Raw genomic sequence first — 18,073 nt, 5'->3', positions numbered from 1 at the left:
TCATTTACTTGTGAAAATTTGATCATTCTATATATCTAGTTTTGTCTTAGAGATATAGTGTGGCACTGCATTTGATTGTGAATAAATCCATGCATAAAAAAAATAATCGATGAAAATTTTTTGAAAGACTTAAGTTTTTCATTTTATATATGATTATTGCATATTTTTTGATTTTTTTAAAATTAAAATATCACAGTGTGAGTAACGGGACTATTTTACGGGATAGTGTCATTTAAAAAAAAAAATCAGACCAGGTGGATTAGAAACAGCAAAACTAAATTTTTTCACATCAAATTTTTGAACCAGAAACTCGGTCATTTTCTGTTTCATTAGGAAATTATAAGTTGTAAAAACTTTTTTTTTGAAATTATCCACTAGAAGAGAGGATTCTTGAATTGCAGAATTTAAATCTACTTTATGGGACACCCAGGGCTTTCTTAACTCATGAGTCTTACCCAGGCATTTCATGGGAACCTAATTTGCATAGGGACTTCCACGATAAGGTATGGCACAATGATTTATGACGATAAATATGTAATTTAAGAGGTGGTGCCTAAGCTCTCTTTCATTTTGCCCTGGTGCAATGATGCTGTTGAAATGGCAGTAGGGATACAGTAGGGACTGAAATGGCAGTAGGGACAAGGCAGTGACGTGCAGAGCCAGAACAATTTCATTCTGTAACAGCAATGCATATCGCTTCCCAGTGATCGAACATGTCACTGGACCTGTAAAACGTTACTCCCAAATAGAGACCAAGAATAAATTATGCAGTAAATCCACATCATACTGTCACTTTTGGTGAATGCAATGGAACCTCTAAGATAGCGTGCAGATTTTCTGGTTCCTGAATTCAGCAGTTGCGAGTATTGACTGCACCATCGAAGTGAAAATGAACTTCATCTGTCCAGAGGATATTCCAAGGCCAATTTGAATCGACCTCAACATGAGCTAGAAACTGCAGTGAGAACTGGAGTTGAGCATCATAACATAGCTGCCAAGTCTCCCGAATTTTTCGGGAATCTCCCGAATTTTAGCTTCATCGCTCGACCTCCCGAAAAGTTCTTAAATCTCCCGAATTTTTAAGAAAATCACAAAAAATCCCTGATTGACCCTAAAAATTCCCTACTTCATTAAAAAAATCCCCGCTTATGAAAACAATCCCTTAGGAATTTCTTGTGGGGCATGAGGCCTCTTTTTTTTCCCTTTCGAAATGACATCACATGTCGTAAATGGGGAAATTCCCTTTTTAAGGAAATTTTACAAACCCTCTGATGATAACAAGAAAGTTGTTTGTCTTATCGCGCAGGGAAATGGCTTAGCAGCCAATAGTCCTGGATAATAATTGAAGGTTATAGTGACGCGCATATGGCCAAAATTTCTTTTGTTGAAGTAATGTACAACAAAACAAATAATACAACAAAACATGAATACTGATAAGCAAAAACATATTTAATCAATTTTAAAGATACTTATTCCCCGATGAATTTCATCAAACGTTCCATAAAAGGGCCACCTTTTTTTTTGTACAAGTTGTGTTACGGACATAAACATCGGTCATGGAAAGACTGTCATCATCACACTCATGTGAAATGGGGAAAAAAAAACCATCAAGCGTCACAAAAAGTCAGGGTTCTTCAAAAATTGACGCTTTTTTCTTTCATCTTCCGATGATTTTGGGGTCATTCGCGCAGAATGTTTGTTCACATCGTTTCTGATTGAACACAATATGTATATTTTAGATCACTATTGAAGTTTTGTCCTCCAATTTCACTTGTTTTTTGCGTAGGTATTTTATTCCCAATGGTTTAACTTCCATGTGTGTAAAATACCTATTTTAATTTGACTTCAGTTTTTGAGTAGGGATTTTATTCCCTACGCTTTAACTTTTATGCTTGGAAAATCCCTTTTTTATTTGGAAAATCCCTATTTTATTTATTAGGGAGTGGTTTAAGCATAAAATACTGGTTTGCGCGAAAATCTCCCGAATTTTCATTTCCAAAAGTTGGCAGCTATGTCATAATCATGTGGAAGTAACCATTGCACAAGTGAAAGTTTGTACGGATAATATTGATGGATATTCTGCATGATCTTATGGACAGTTGAAGATGGCCTATCCAACGCCTGTGCTACACACCTGAAACTAGTGCTACCACAAGAATTTGAAGCCCTGTCCTCTTCCACCTGAAGTGAAACCTCCTGTACTGCGCCTATAGAAACAGGGTTTCTTCCTCTTCCAGGACGAACAGCCTATTGTCCTGTGGTTTCAAATTTTATCATACTCTTAAGGTTTTCACATTCATTGGACCTTTTCAAATCCTCTTCCGATATTTTCATAGAGCAGTTACTGTGGAATTGCTGTTTTGGTGAAACAATTTGACCAAGAAAGCATGATCTTGTAAACTTATCGTCATTGTGAGCAGCAAACACATTGAGAAACAAGATCTTCGTGAATGTTTCTAGATTTTATAACAGCTGCTGCGTGACATCAAATAAATTTACATGTTTACTACAGGTATTATAAGTGAAATGCCCTCTGGTGGCAACATGTGCAACTAATTTTTTGTCCCAAAATAAATTCCCATCACTTCATGAAGCCCTCCACAAAATTTCACAATTTTTTGATGACTGGTTTTGCCTGTAGGTACTCTAAAATAGGGTCTTTTAATTATAGATGCCCTGTACAATGTATGTACAACTATCATCTAACTTGATAATTATTAATAGACATTCAAACCTGCTAACTCTCCAGATTTAGGGAAGGGGAGACTCCAGATTTTTCACCCTTTCCCACTCTCCGGGATTATTGGAAATTTCTCCGGATTTTCGCCAAAAATTGGAATTTTGATTGTAGCAAAAAAATTACTGCACGTATGCCATTTGTGGCATACGCTTTGGGGATGAAAAATGAACTAGAATTTTCAGAGGATTGCAGACGGCAAGAATCACACAATGAATTACGGGTGGGTGTCTTTTATTATTACTTTATGGCACATCAACTCTGGTCATATATCGCCACTCAGCAATTTCCAAGCAGTGGAGTTGGGTGGGAAATGAAGGCACATTCTATCGGTGGTCGTCCCAGGCTCAGTAGGTAAAGTTTCTGACGTCCTATGCCCGAATTTGAACCACTGCGCCACTCTGGCTTCATTATGAGACTGGTTCATCCATAAAAAATAGCACTTGTCTGAAAATTTGTGCATTATGTCAACTTCAGCGTACGGCAATAATTCTACTTGTCTAGCAACAGCCTTAAAAATAAAGGTTTTTCTTTTTCTTTGTTTTGAATACAAGTTTGCCAGCTCATGCTAATTTCCTGTTTGTCGTAGCACTAGATACAGCCGATATGTATATTTTCCCTGCCCCCTTTCACTGTAGTTCTTTCACGGCATCTTAATCGCCCGCGCTCTCCTCAGCCATGCTTCCAAATTTGTTTTTGTTCAGTTTGTCATGGCGCTGGTCTAGATTCTGCTTTACATTACAATTGCGATTGTCATAGATTATAGTAGCTATGGTGATCTATGGGAGCTCTACACAGTCGCCGTTGTGTGCTGACCACGTGATATCAAGCTGCTGCAATATGATTGCGTTATAAATAAAATGTAAAAAGACATTCTGGATCCAGGGAGAGATGATTTGTTCTGTAGGTTCATTTTTTTTTTTTGGCAAATTTGTCAGCTCACTCTTTTTTCTTTTGTACTTCTTCAGAATTTAGTAAAGATTTGTTGGACTTCTGGATGCACCCATTCCCTGGGAAATGTTTTGAAATATCCTTTTGGAGATGTGAAGCGGGGTGTTACCAGTCCATCAATGTCAATGTAGGTTCATTGGATCGTCCCTTATTTTACAGGACAGACAGATTTTTTCTAGTTATTCACAGTGCTTTAGAGGGGCTAGCCCCCCTAGATCTGCATCTGTTCCAGATAGCAAAAACATTGAAAACACAATACATTTACCTCTTATTAGAAAGTTGATGAATTCTGATGGTCTCTGTTTGTATGATTTCATATCAAAAGTTGTTGCTTTTCAAGAGGAGATGCACATCTCTTGCATTATTATATGAGGGACTCGCCTGGGGTGGGGTACCTTTCCTTTATTGATTGAAAAAAAAATTCGAATTTTTTTTTTTTTCACAAAAAAGTTGGTACTTCTGGACATAGATTAGTGACAGAGTCATCCGGAATGCCACCAGCAAACTTCTAGCATTGATATAGTACATCAAGACAAACAACTTCTTCAACGTAACCTTGTGTAAAAAAAACATTAATTCAATAGAAAACATAAGTAATTACAGAAATAACTACACCTCATGGAAATCAGCAAAAATAAAACATACCAATGTAACAGGCTATGCAAGCCCTCACAGTAGTTGCTGAAAGTGGTGTCCGAGGGTACTGTTGTACAACTGTCACCAGCAAGGAAGGGAATGATGCACCTGCTTCCAGAGTTCCAGAGGTCTGGTGTTCAGCTATTCTTGTCAGAAACAAGTTCGTCCGCTATAGTCTACTGTTGTGTCATAGACTAATGATTTCAGATATCCCCAGAATAAGTACTCCAGTAGATTCAGGTCTAGGGAGCGTGTCAGCCATGCCACACCACAGGTACACTATGACCAGTCCAACATCCTGGATGGCTTAGCAGTTCTCCTGGTGCCAAACATACATTCTTTTACTACCCGCTTATAATGAGGTTGGTAAAAACTATTAAATTGTTCGTTATACTAAAACTTCGTTATAACCAGGTGTTATAATGGATACAGAATTATGGTTCCGCATCGGCTTAAAATTATGTGTTTCAGCAAAATGGAACATAATTTAAATGCATGGTACACATTTTTCAATAATCTGAGCATTATTAATGTAAAGATTAAACTAATTAAAAAAAGTAAAAATCGTAATCAAAATCTTATATAATTAAAGACCCATAAATGAAAATGTTTGATCTTTTTTTCTTCATGATACGATCGTGGACGTTAAATGCTTTGCGTTAAAAGGATTTTTGCCTAATAAACATGCAAAAGATGTAATGATTTTTCTTCTACCAAGAGCCTGGTTACTGGAATGTTTTGTCCCTTATTTTCAGACCATTTAAAAAGAACCTCTTGTATGAATCTCCTTGTAGATTTTCAGTCCACCATCTGAAAACTTTTTCCTTTAATTGCTCTTTGCTCTTCAAAAGTGTGGATAGCAAACTTCGAGGAATCCTGAATTGTTTCGATACATCACTTTTTTTCCAATTTTGGCTTTCAAACAACTGCATATAGCTTTAATTTTTGAAGCAGCGAATATAATTTTTGCAAATTTCAAGCACAAAAACAAACTCGCCACAATGTCCAAATCCAACTAAAGTTGGTAAATATACACTAAAGGTGTTTTGGAGAGGTGAGATTCTTTGCAGTATAACCTCAGTTTTTTCTTTCTGATGTTTTCTGTGAACAAAACAGGATTTAACAGAGAAAAGTAAAAAAAGTGGAGCATGAGAAGGAAGAGGATTTCACACAATACTCAAAAATGCCCTACTAGAATGTCAGGGAAATAAAGGGGACAGTATTAGTTGTACTTACACATTGTAGAAAGGTAAATAGATAAGAGAATTTAGATAAAATAACAAAGAAATTTGTTTTTGAAAACTGGTTGAAAATTTGTTATAGTTGTAATTTGCTGAACTTGGTGTTTGTTATGAGCAATCAAAATAACATAGATAATCACTACAAAACTCATGAGACATAGAAAAACTTCATTATATGTAAAAATTTGTAATATCCATGTTTGTTATAAGTGAGCCGAACTGCGTAAATTATAAATAATGGATGTACAGTTCTGTCAGTCTAATAAAATATGAAATATTTCTTTATTTAGGCAATTCCAATCGTTTTACAGCTGTTGAATACCAACTCAGTCTTCATTCAAACATTGTAAAACTTTCTGATAGCTCAATTGTATCGATACAGTGCTCAGAAAATGAGCAGCCTGTTCACAGACTTCGGAAAAGAACATTAAGAAATGCTGTACCTTCCATGTACATTTATCATTATGGCAATCAAGCTATGCAGCTGTTGATTCATGTTTGTATGGTTTGTTTGGCATTACCGAAAATTGAAGCAGCTATTGAAAAAGGTGAGAAGTTCCAACAAACAAAAACAAACACACACGAGGTGACACACACACACACAGGTTGTGTGTGTGTGTGTCACCTCGTTGAGCGTTTTCCTGTTGTGACCTTTGTATTTGTATATTGTTTGTATATCAGAGGAAATGTTGTTTTGTAAATTATTTTGTGCTATTACAAATTAATTGTAATAGCACATTTTTGTCACTTTGATTATGGCTTACTAGCTAAATCAATAAATTTGAATATTAGAAAAATGATTTAGAAGACACTGAAGGAATCAGGGTACTGTGGAATTTGCACAGATATAGCATCAAATCCATAATTTAAAATTTAGCTGGTGCATGGAAGGAGTTACAAACCGTGAACTGATAGGAAAATTTTAATAGCAACAGAAAACATCATTGAAATATATAGAACCTAAAAGCAATTTAAAAGGTTTCATGACATTCAATTTCCAAGCAATCATACAGAGGGCAGGAGATCATTTAGCAAAAATAGATTGAAGAGGTTGATATATTACAAACATTCTAAGCAGTCCCATTAAATAATTATTGAAAAACGTTATGTGGGAAAGATGTTGCCACCCCTGAAGGTCAAACTAACTCCAGATTGATGCACTACAGTTGATTGCTTAGTTTACTAAGGTGTACACTTGCAAATCACTAAATGAAGGTATTATTGGTCAAAATGTTGATCATTTATGAACATTCTTTGCATAACTATGATGTTAATTCAGGTGTTATTATATTTGTGTTGCTATACTCTATGTATATCTGCATATTTTCTCTGTTTTTCTCTATATAAACATTTTCTTCAAGTGCCTGTTTTTATTTCTTTGAATTTATTAGAATAGTGTGCAATAAACATATTGTTTGATAATTTCAGATACAATTTTCATGCGGTATAAAATTCTAAGAGAACTTTTGCAGAGAGAGTTTGTGTTTGAAAGATTAAGTGCAGAAAAAGTGAGTAAATATATTTAATTAGTTACTATTTTATTGTAAAACTAGACTTGTAGTATATGCGCAGGGTGCATAGGTAACAGGGTGCTCAAAATTTTACTGGCAAACCATTGATCCTAGAGGCATACTTCCATTTAGAAAAAGTATCCAAATAGCATGTAGTACTCGGATACGCCATTCTCCTCCATTTAATACTGTGTTTTTTTAAACTTTCTCCCGTTTTCTTAATTCTAATATCTCAGTGAATATTGCACTAAGAAACATAGGTTTTTTTTGTTGGCATCAGGCAACAACTTTCATGAGACAGTCAACAAACATCTACAGGGTTTTTGGGCACAGGGTGTCTGTATAAAAAGCTAACATTTTTATTTTAATAACTATACAACCCCTTCCAACATGAATGCCATGTCTGAGTACTACATGTTATTTGGATATTTTTTTTTATTGGAAGTATACCTCTAGGATCAATGGTTTGCCAGTAAAATGCCATGCACCCTGTTATCTATGAACCCTGTATATACAGAATGTCCTGTAAGTGCTTTATCTGTTACTGTCGCAGCCTTTATCTCATCAACCGTTTGCTGTAGAGGTATGACTCCAATTAAAAAAAAAATTCTCAACAGAGGTTGTGTAACTCCGTAGTTTATTAAGTTCAACTGTAGAAACTAGACAAACTGTAGCAGTTGGCAATTCTGCACACATGATTCCATGTGGAAAAACTAATATGTAAAAGTGTTTTCCATTTAAGGATCAGACAAATATTAAGGGAGTTATACCCTTTTGAAATTTTGGGACTCATCAGTTTTCTGTCAGTTACCTGCCAAACTCCCAACAGAAATTTTTCCCCCCATTAAGTGGGTTGCCGCTAATTGACAGTTAACTGAAATATTCAACCCTGTTAGAAACCAGTTCAGTTATTTCCTTTTATGATTAGTGCTTTTCCTCTTCAAGTAAAGTTATGGTAACCTTGTCAGTATGTGTTGCATTCGCCCCACTATATTGGCAAATTTATCACCAGATTTGTAAAGCATTAGCCAAACAAGATCTATTGGAAAAATGGTTTTCCCAAAATCATCACTTTTTTTGCCGAAATGTGGTAATTGTTTTTTCTTTCACTGTTAAGTGAAATTTTTTGAGGGAAAGGACAAGGAAAAAAAACTGGTTTGCACAGCTTTAGCTTTCTTGATTACGCTCAGGGTTGTAGCATTGCTATTAGCTTAAAAATGCCAAGTTATACATTTTTTTTGGTACATGTTCAATGAATTTGGCAGGATTCTAAAGTGACGTCATCAATTTTTACTGCGTTATAACTCCATAATTATTGGTCAAATCAAAAATCTGAAAACACTTTTCCATATTTACAAGGAATCGGGCGTGTAATTATTGGGCAGTCGACAGTGTCTACCCTAATCCATTTTACATAGATTCCTATGGGAAAAATTGTTTTTGTTTGTGAACAAACCAGTTCATGAACATACTTCGGGAACTAATTACGTTCGTGAACAGAGGGTTGACTATATACCTGTATACAGGATGATTCCTGAAGTCCCTGGGCTGCCAATTGCTGGAAAACTGTTGCTCTTAGAGGCGTACTTTCTATTAGAAAAAGTATCCAAATAACACGTAGACTTCAGATATGCCATTACTATTGCAAGGGGTTGTATGACTATTATAATAAAAAAATTAACTCTTTATTTGGTCACCTCATTTTAAAAACCCAATTTGAATTTTTTTTCCCCCCTATCTCTCTTCAGGTTAACAATATATTCATAGAACCCCTGGAGAAAGTATCTAATAATGGGACGAGGAGACTGAGATGATGAAAAGAAATGTTTATTACAAACCAATGAATGAACTAAATGTAATGAAATTGATAGAATAAATTTTTTTGACTCTTAAGAACAACATATTAAAATTACAGATGTAGCTTTGGCTCAATTGAAAATTGAAAACAAAAAAGTGTTTAATTTTTATTTTGCTGTGAAAAAAGTATCTAAATTTTTATGTTCAAAAATTTAATCAAAAATATTTATTTTTTAGGATTTTAATTCTTCATTTGATTCATTGCTCACTGAGAATATCATCTGTTTGAAAAATTCCGAAGTTTCAATAGTACCCGGAAAAGAAGACAACATTGAGTTTCTCAGCCACTTACCTATGCATTTTCTTGTCAGTTATCACGTAAGCAATTAAATTCTTTGATGATTACAATAATCCTTTTATAATTTTTTTCAAACTATGGTTAGCTTCTATTAAATATAATCAAACTTGATTAATAAAACATCCAAAGGGACCAAAATTTTTTTTCATTAAGTAAATGAAGTGGAGGTTTTGAGATATGGGTTTGAAATACCATACGCCATCATGAAATGGTTATTTCACCATAATATAAATAATGCAGAATTAAACAAAGTTTTTGCACCTCAGAAGATAATTTTTATATATAGAGATTGCAGAACAACATTTATAGTCACAACATAAATTAATGATAAAAATGACAGTTAAATAAAAAATGACAGTTTTTTTATGCCCTGATGTGTGTTCCTCTAGAGACTATGAATGGAATTCAAATAGTCCCTTCAAGTAAAAAATGAAAGCTCAAAGAGATAACAGATGTATAAATTGAGCAGAGTTAAAGATGTCAACCCCCAGAGAGATACATGAAGCTTACTATAGGTAATGAAAATACAATAAAAACACATCAATACGGGTTCGAAGCTTCTGCGAACTCTGACAGTGATGCTGTGTGAAATGGATGGACAAGTGCTGTGTTGTTACCTCCGAGGTCAATGAATTGGTGGTTGTTCATTCGTGGTTGTCAATGAAGTGAGGTTCATTAAAATTATTTTTTATGGCAGTGGTTCTCAAACTTTTTGCCACCCACGGCTCCCTTACTCAATTCATGGTTCATCTGCAGCTTCCCAGAATAGTTTGATAGACATTGCCTCGTATAAAAGAACCACTTTAAAGCACAAATAGACACACAAATCAGTATTTCCAGCTTGCCATGATGCCTCTGACAACGGTTGGCGATACCCCTAGGAGCTGCGATGCACACTTCGAAAAACACTGCTTTATGGGCATTGGCCAGGACCATTCCCCTTTAAAGTCACATCAGCAGTGTCATTTTGAGTTTCATTGTGATTTCTTTTCTCATTGTTATTGCCTTGTAGGATGTGAAGGGATGAAATAGCAGTAGACTCCATAATTGTTATTCATTACATTTATCAGAAAGTTAAATATTTAGTACTGAGTAACATGGTTAATTAACGTGAACTATTGAATGATGGTTACAGAAATGAACGAACATAATGCAATGCGAATGTACAATAGAATTCGGCAGTATTTATAGATCCATGATGTGATTATTTGTGAACCGTGACGTATATTTCACTGTTATGGCTAAAGTCAAAAAGTTCAGTTTGCCACAATTACTCCCCCTTGAGTCGTGAAGATAATCAAGAAGTAAAATGGACAACCGGACTAGAACGCAGACCAGAGCGTGTAATCACTGTGCCGTCTCGAACTTCATTACTTGACTCTTGAAACAAGGAATCACTAAGTACGTAGGCGGGTTTTAGCCTGTCGATGGAAATTGTTGCTTTCTTGCCGTTGATCTCTAAAGTGTAGAACTTTTCTGTTCTCTGCAAGACACGATGTGGACCTTGATACGGCTGTTGCAGTGGGCGATGAACGGCATCATTCCTGGCGAAAACGTACTTGACCATCGGTAGATCTTTGTGAACAAAGCATGCTTTAGAGGTGTGGCTTGAAGTAGGAGTTGGACGTAGTCGCTGCACATAAGCTTTCAGACTGTCCACGAAATCTTGTCTTGAAGAGATGTCTTTGGAAGAGTTTCGGAAGAACTCGCCGAAAATGGAGGGAGCATCCATACACCAAATCGGCAGGTGTAGCTTCCATATCCTCTTTCAAACTTGCACGTATCACAAGCAGCACGCTGAGAAGAACTTCTGTCCACCGGATGTCAGTATGGCACATGATGGCGCTTTTCAACTGGAGATGAAAGCGCTCTACGCAGCCATTAGACTGCTGATGGTAAGCAGTGGCTCTGGTTTTTCCAGCTGCAAGAAATATGCAAAAATATTTGAAAAGATCACTTTCAAAATTTTTTCTTCTGTCAGTTGTCCATCCACGATGTGACGTATATTTCATGGTTATGGTTAAAGTCAAAAAGTTCAGTTCGCCACAGATGTTTACTTTGAAAAAATGTATACAAATTTTATTTGTTAAATATTTAGCTTGTATTCAGTTGATTCAAAAAAAATTATAGCATATCATTCAGTGGGCAATGTTGACCACTTTCCCAAAGTGGGCAATATCATCTCCCTTATGAGGGGCGGTGGAAGCTTTTTTTTGGTTTAGCATAGGATTTTATGGATTGGCTTGAGTAAGGGGCGATAAGAAGAAAATATGTTTTTGAAGAAAGGGGACGATTGAACAAAAAGTTTGGGTAACTATGATATAATTGATAATGAAAAATACCTTTTATCAGAAGTTTCTGTATTTAACTGCATGTCAAATAAAATTTTTTCTGTCCGAAGCAAAAAGAGATAAAAAAAATTAATAAAAAAGAATCCTTCCCTCTAATCCTGATTTTATAAACAAAAGCTAAATTTTCGTATTATAATGCATAAACATTTTTTTTTTTCCATTTTTGGATGCATAGTTCTATACATTATTCAGCTTTTCTTGTTAATGACTAGAGTCCATGAGCTAACCTACAAAAAGTATTAAAAATAGGTAGACAAGAAGGAACCTAAATCTTTGAGACACTCAAAAAAGCCATTTATAAGTAATGATACAGAAAATAACTCATTTTCAGTTTGGACCTATGGAATAGTTCATGGATCAGGGATGTAAAATTTTGTTTGTTTCACATCCTCTTGTGAATGACATTGGAATTTCAAATGTTTGGCAGCATCCCTGCCAAATGTTGAGGTACTTCAGCAACTTTTGAGGTTGTTGTAACATACCTACCCCCAATAAAATTCTAATTCTATCATAGAGATATCTCACATTGGGTAATCTCAGTGTACTCTAAAGTGCTGCTGCACACCATACACCATAAAACACATTTTGATTATAACTGAAAATTTAATAATATTTTTTTTCTTAAATTAAGTAATTCTCAATTGACCAGTATGAATGAAAAGCTATGTTTTTGTTACCCCCTGTGTATTGATCTTTACTAAAATTAATAATAGCCTAAATGCTGATAAGACATTGATGGAAGATAGGAAGGTGGTTATATACATACAGTAAAACCTATTGGTTTGGACACTTCCCTACATTGGACAGTTTTGAATGGAACCAACCATAATCCTGTAACACAGAATTTCCTGAATACTTTACCTGCATATCTTGGACAGATTTTAACGAAACCGTAGGTGTCAAACTTGAACAGGTTTTACTGTATAAGGATATAAGGGTGAATGAAAAAAATTGGGGAAACTGTATTTTTCTTAATTTTTTTTATTTGTGTTAAAAGCATTTCTTTTTGTAATTCTTTTCAGGCCATTTGTAAATACCTTATAACATGTACTGTTGCCGAAGATATGAATTCACAGTCTCTATCACATCAGTGTCAACTAATCATAGAAAAAGACATAATTAATGAGGAGATTTGTGATTACAGGTGTCTTTCATTGGATATTATAAATAACTGCATTTCTTTTCTAGTCAGCAAAGGTGCTTTAATAAGAGAAAAAAGGTATTTTATTATATTTTTTCACTAGAAGTAGTTTTTTTCCCTAAAATTTTATTGTTAATCAAAAGTGCATGCTTGTCTCTTCTATTTGAAGTATTCAATTCTCAACTGGAATTATTATTTTTTCAATTATATAGGGATAAGCATCTTGTTTTAATACCACGAGTAAATGATGTAATTAATGTTGCAATTGAAATAGGTGAGTTTTTCACTTATCGTGTCTTCATTATTATTGAGCTTTTTAACCATAAGATGTTATTTGTTATTATTGGAATTTTTTCTTAAATTATGTCATTTTGAATGATGTGACAATGGAAATAGATAATTTATAGATAACTAATTCGCTTTAGTTGCCATGTTGTTTTAAATTTTTTTATGTAATTATGCCATCATGTGATTGTCCTCAAAATTTGTGAAAGTCCAGTACACAGCATTTCTACACCGTATTAGCAATTTCACTACAGTTTTTAAGAAAATTAAGACATTTTTTTGTTTCTAATGCTAAGAAAGATTAAAAATGGACATGGGATAAAAAAATCGTTGGAGTTTTCATTTAAAAATCACTTTTCTCCTTGATTAAGTACTGTGCTACTTATGCTCATGCAGCACATAAACTAGTTTTTAATTTTTAAGAAATTTAAAAAAGCACCCATGTAAATAATAATTTTATAACTAGAAAATTTCAGTTCACTGAATTGCATTACAAATATCTCAATCTGAAATTAGTGAATACCTTATGATAATTTTTTGCTTATATTTATAATAATTTTTGCTTATATTTATAATAATTTTTGCTTATATTTATAATAATTTTTGCTTATATTTATAATAATTTTTGCTTATATTTATAATAATTTTTGCTTATATTTATAATAATTTTTGCTTATATTTATAATAATTTTTGCTTATATTTATAATAATTTTTGCTTATATTGTATAATATACTCAATTGTTTGCTTATGGCATAAAAGAGAAAATATCATATAAGGGTAGAATTTTAAAACGTGAATATGCAATATGTTTGTAAAGCTCACATTCATGTTTTTAATGATGTTTCCTGGTTTCAGCATATACCCCATGAAGTGTTTATTTTAAAAATACTGTATCAATAAGAGCCATGTCAAATAAATAATGATCAATAGACTTTTTCTATAATGTAAATTATAGTAAAAGTCTGATATAATGAGTGCTGTTTATTGAGAGAATCTTGCGAGGAGTGATTATGAGTGATCTCCAATGCATCATTGACAGACTAATGTTAAAGATGGAAAAAAAAAAGTATTTATTAAAAAATTTTATATTGGGAAGCATTCTCAATTGATTCCATCTTAACAGTATTATAGGCTCCTGGGCCAAGTGATGTTCAAGGGACCTTGACAAGGTTTGAAGTACCTACCCAGGAGTGGCTTAGAGGCGACTACCATAAAGCTGGGCTGGAACAGGATAAGTCTAGGTTCAGAGTTCTGGCATTCATTCAGGGGGCCTCTAACCAAAATTCTCAGCTCTGCGAGACATCACATTTCTTCTGAATTTGCTGCAATTATTTTTATCCCTTATTTGGCACCCCTCCTATAGCAGGCCCCTGGGCATGGGTTGCACATCTTTAATATCTACAGCTGCCTCTGTATCTACCTACTACAGTAAAACCTGTCTAAGTTTGACATCTACGGTTCTATTAAAATCTAAGTTGGAGAAGTGTCTAAGATATAGAGGTGCAAAGAAATATTTTACAGCATCACTAAACGACTTTAACTGATAGAATAATAAAAAATACTAACTATATATATATATACTTACAAGCATTAACCTTTTGAATGGGTTTTAGAAAATAATTATTTAAAAAAAGTATCTAATTACTAACAATATTTTACAATTAAATTTAAATTCAGTAATTAAATATGTCAATTAAATTAATAATTTTTTTTTCTTTTCTGTGGTCAACTGCACTAACTTTTGTTTACTCATAATTGCTAAGTTAAAATTTACTTTCACACTTGGGAATTAAAATGATACTTCACATACAGAACATTACTAAAGACTCTGAATGAAATTTTGAAAATGTATTGAGATAGATACATTTTTAAGAAGTAAGATCTGATAGGAAAGGGGGTGGAATCTTGATTTACGTGAAATTGTTTGATGGTTAGAAAGTGTAACGTACAGACAAGTGATATTGAAACTACATGGGTTGAGCTTGGAAAAAAAATCATTATAAGCTTATGGTAGGAGTTATAATCCACCGAATAAGGATCACAAATACATCTCCAAACTTCATGAGGAAATTTCCTACATTTGTCAACATGAGAGGGTTGTCATATTAAGGGATTTCAATTGCCTGGGTCACAATTGTCGAACCTATCGGCTAGAGATCAATATGAGAAAGACTTTAAGTTTGTGTTTGATAATTTTTCGTATCAGAAGCCAATAGGGGTACTTCTATTTTGGATTTAGTTTCCCTAGTTCCGAAGCTCTTGTCGAAGATGTTTCAGTGAGGACAAGTTTTCTTCTATTGATCATCGTGCTGTTAGTTTTCTCTGTAAATTTACTTTGGGCAAAGGTGATCACAGAAGAATGGTTCTTTGTTTTTGAAGAACCAACTTCGACCTTTTGTGAAAAAGGTTAGCAGAGGTTTTCATAGACTGGTTGGAATCGGTGTGGTAAGTCAGTGGGAAGAATTTAGGGCAAAACTTTCCTCTGTTTTGTATGACGTCATACTTTTTGTTCGTAAAAAGCATGTTTGTTTGTCACACCCCTCTGGTTCAGGGAAAAAGTGTGTAATCTTTATCTGGAAAAGAAAAGGGCATTTAGAGAGTATAAAAGTGGAACAGTGAAGTGGATAGACAGGAATAATTGTCAGAAAACCAGCATCAGTTCAGGAAGGGGAAGTCATGTGTATAACCAACCTCCTTTACTTCTATGGATCTCGTGACTAAAGTTTTGGGAAAAAGAAAAATCGTTGATGTTGCCTATCTTTATTTCCAGAAGGCATTCGATCGGGTCCGGCATGGTAAATTTGAATGCAGTCTCACAATCACAGTAAATTCGAATGCAAAGAGCTGAGTGTTGAAAAGAAAAGCGACTTTCAGAAGTGCACCGGAAGATGTTTTTTGTGTTTGCTTGACAACACTTAGCATCTCAGTGTAAAAGCAAATGGCAGAATTGCAAAATTTGTTGAAGAAAGCATCCTGAAACCGTGTTTCAAATTGGTGGAGCCACAACCTCCCACCCAGCGAGCTAGCTTATAGAGATAATATGTATGAAAAAAATCTGTCAGAAGTGTCCCAAAATACATCTGCATGTAACAGATCAGACATTATACAAGAACGAGGGTGAAAGTTGCATTGTGAAATGCTTAGTTGACGGAGGCAGCCAAATTTCCAAAGATATTTCTAAAAATTTGAATCTTACAGTGATAGGTCACGATGATCAGCACATTGTTTTAGGGATATTCATCCTTGTAGGTGAGAGCAATGTGCTTCTAGCTCAGTCTAATGATTATAAATTGGTGGTCACTAATGATTATAAATTATGACATTCTGAAAATATTGTTCTTTCCACAGTGTTATCATTAAACTTATGACACATTTGTATTTTACACCCACCTCAATAGCAGTTTTATGTATAACCAAGTAACTTGTGTTAATTGACACCCAAAATACCTTATTTTCTTTTAATCATAAGATATTTCATTTCAAATCATGATTTTTCAGTTTATTCATCACTTTTTACCAAGAAGTTTGTGTGTAATATTGATTTTCTAAGGTTTGATTTAATTAAATATTGGTTTCTTTACAGAATACTTCCTTCCAGCTTCTGAAGTTATAGTGACTACTGACAGAACTTCTTCTGCAGGTTCTAAACTTTGAATAAATTTTTAACCATTGATTAAAAAGTGGTGATGAAGAAGTGCAGTTTCAACTTTTACCATTTTTATATGAATATAAACTTTATATACTAAAAGCTAGTTACATGAATATCTTTGGCATACCAGTTGGCAGGATTTGTGAAAATTGTCTCTGAAATAACTCAGATTATTGCACACAGTTTCATTAGATTATCAAACCATAATAAGTTCCTGTATAGCAATGGTTCTCAAACTTTTGCCACTCACGGTTCTTTTGCCCCATACATTGTTTACCTGCCACTTCCCTATATAGCCTAGAAAAGAACCACTTCATAGCTCTAATCAGCTACACATCTGATTTGTACAGTAATATTTTATAAAAGTAATTTATTTATTACATAATATCCACATCTTACCATGATGCCCACTTTGAGAACCACTGTTGTATGGCATTGAAATATCTGGTTCATGTATATGGCTTAATGTGAATGTAAGAGTGAAAATTCCTATGATAGACAATTTAAGCTTTAGGTTTATACCAGAAGTTTCTGTACGTCTTCCTGATCCATAGAATCTGATCATCTAATTAATAGCATTCAAGAAATTATTTATATTTTGATACACCTATCAGCTTATAGAATTTAGTGTACATGCTGTGCATTTATGAAAAAAAAACTCTTTGTGTATGAATGAAGACCTAGAGAATTTGGATTAAAAAAATTTGTAAACGACTTCTTTCTGCAAATTTACCAAGTTTTATGGCAGTTAAGACAGAAAAGTCTATCCGAAAACGCTTATGTGAACTGCTGCTTTTTTGCCATATTTCTGTGTACCAATTGCTACGTTATGATAACCAGCTACATAAAAACATAGCATATTTAAGGAACTGCAAGGAATTAATGGTTAAAATTGTAAAAAAGAAAAAAAAGAGTAAATTTTCAATTATGCAGAGGGAAAACTTTAATTACACAAAATTCAATGCATATTGTTCCCATAGATTTGATTTATGGAATTTTACAAAAGTACATGTTTAATGTTGAATGATTGCTATCATTCTTATTTTTTATTGTTATTCATGCTCATTGAAATGACACAGAAAATAACTATTTTTTTTCTCATAGTTTCAATGTATAAATATTGTTTTGTTAAAGTAATATTTCAAATTTTCATCTCCAGAGTTTGGCAAAAAACATTTGTACATTGGTTACTTTGTAAATAAGTAATGCATTTTGTGTAAAAATTAATTTTTCAAGTATCTAGAATTTTATATTCAAGTACAAATTATAAATTCTTCACATCTTTTATCTGTACATCATATACTTTAAATTAATTTTTCCAACTTAAGATCATTAATGTTATATAGAGTGAAAATTGTTTCTTTTTAAAAGTTTTTGTTATAAGCTTATTCAATAGTATTTGTTATATCACTGT

At 33.7% G+C, this 18,073-nt stretch overlaps 1 protein-coding gene across 2 annotated transcripts in view; it reads left to right on the top strand.

Annotated features, from left to right (window-relative positions):
• The window catches only part of Gnpat (dihydroxyacetone phosphate acyltransferase), a 72,160-nt gene extending 54,605 nt beyond the window's left edge, over nt 1–17,555 (top strand). Inside the window, exons 9-14 of one of the 2 annotated variants that reach the window (XM_089246638.1) lie at nt 5,856–6,113; nt 6,994–7,073; nt 9,111–9,251; nt 12,605–12,801; nt 12,936–12,997; nt 16,594–17,555. In XM_089246638.1, the coding sequence (XP_089102764.1) occupies nt 5,856–6,113; nt 6,994–7,073; nt 9,111–9,251; nt 12,605–12,801; nt 12,936–12,997; nt 16,594–16,664 (809 nt within the window). In that variant the 3' untranslated portion in view covers nt 16,665–17,555. The remainder of the gene's footprint in view (nt 1–5,855; nt 6,114–6,993; nt 7,074–9,110; nt 9,252–12,604; nt 12,802–12,935; nt 12,998–16,593) is intronic. The other variant, XM_089246639.1, reaches the window with a different exon arrangement.
• Nucleotides 17,556–18,073: the final 518 nt, after the last annotated feature.

Source organism: Pholcus phalangioides, unplaced genomic scaffold, assembly GCF_987345545.1.
Source record: "Pholcus phalangioides strain wild (caught in Gottingen) unplaced genomic scaffold, Ppha-v1.0 ptg000017l_1, whole genome shotgun sequence".
Taxonomy (NCBI): domain Eukaryota; kingdom Metazoa; phylum Arthropoda; class Arachnida; order Araneae; family Pholcidae; genus Pholcus; species Pholcus phalangioides.
This window is presented reverse-complemented; position numbering and strand designations above follow the sequence as displayed.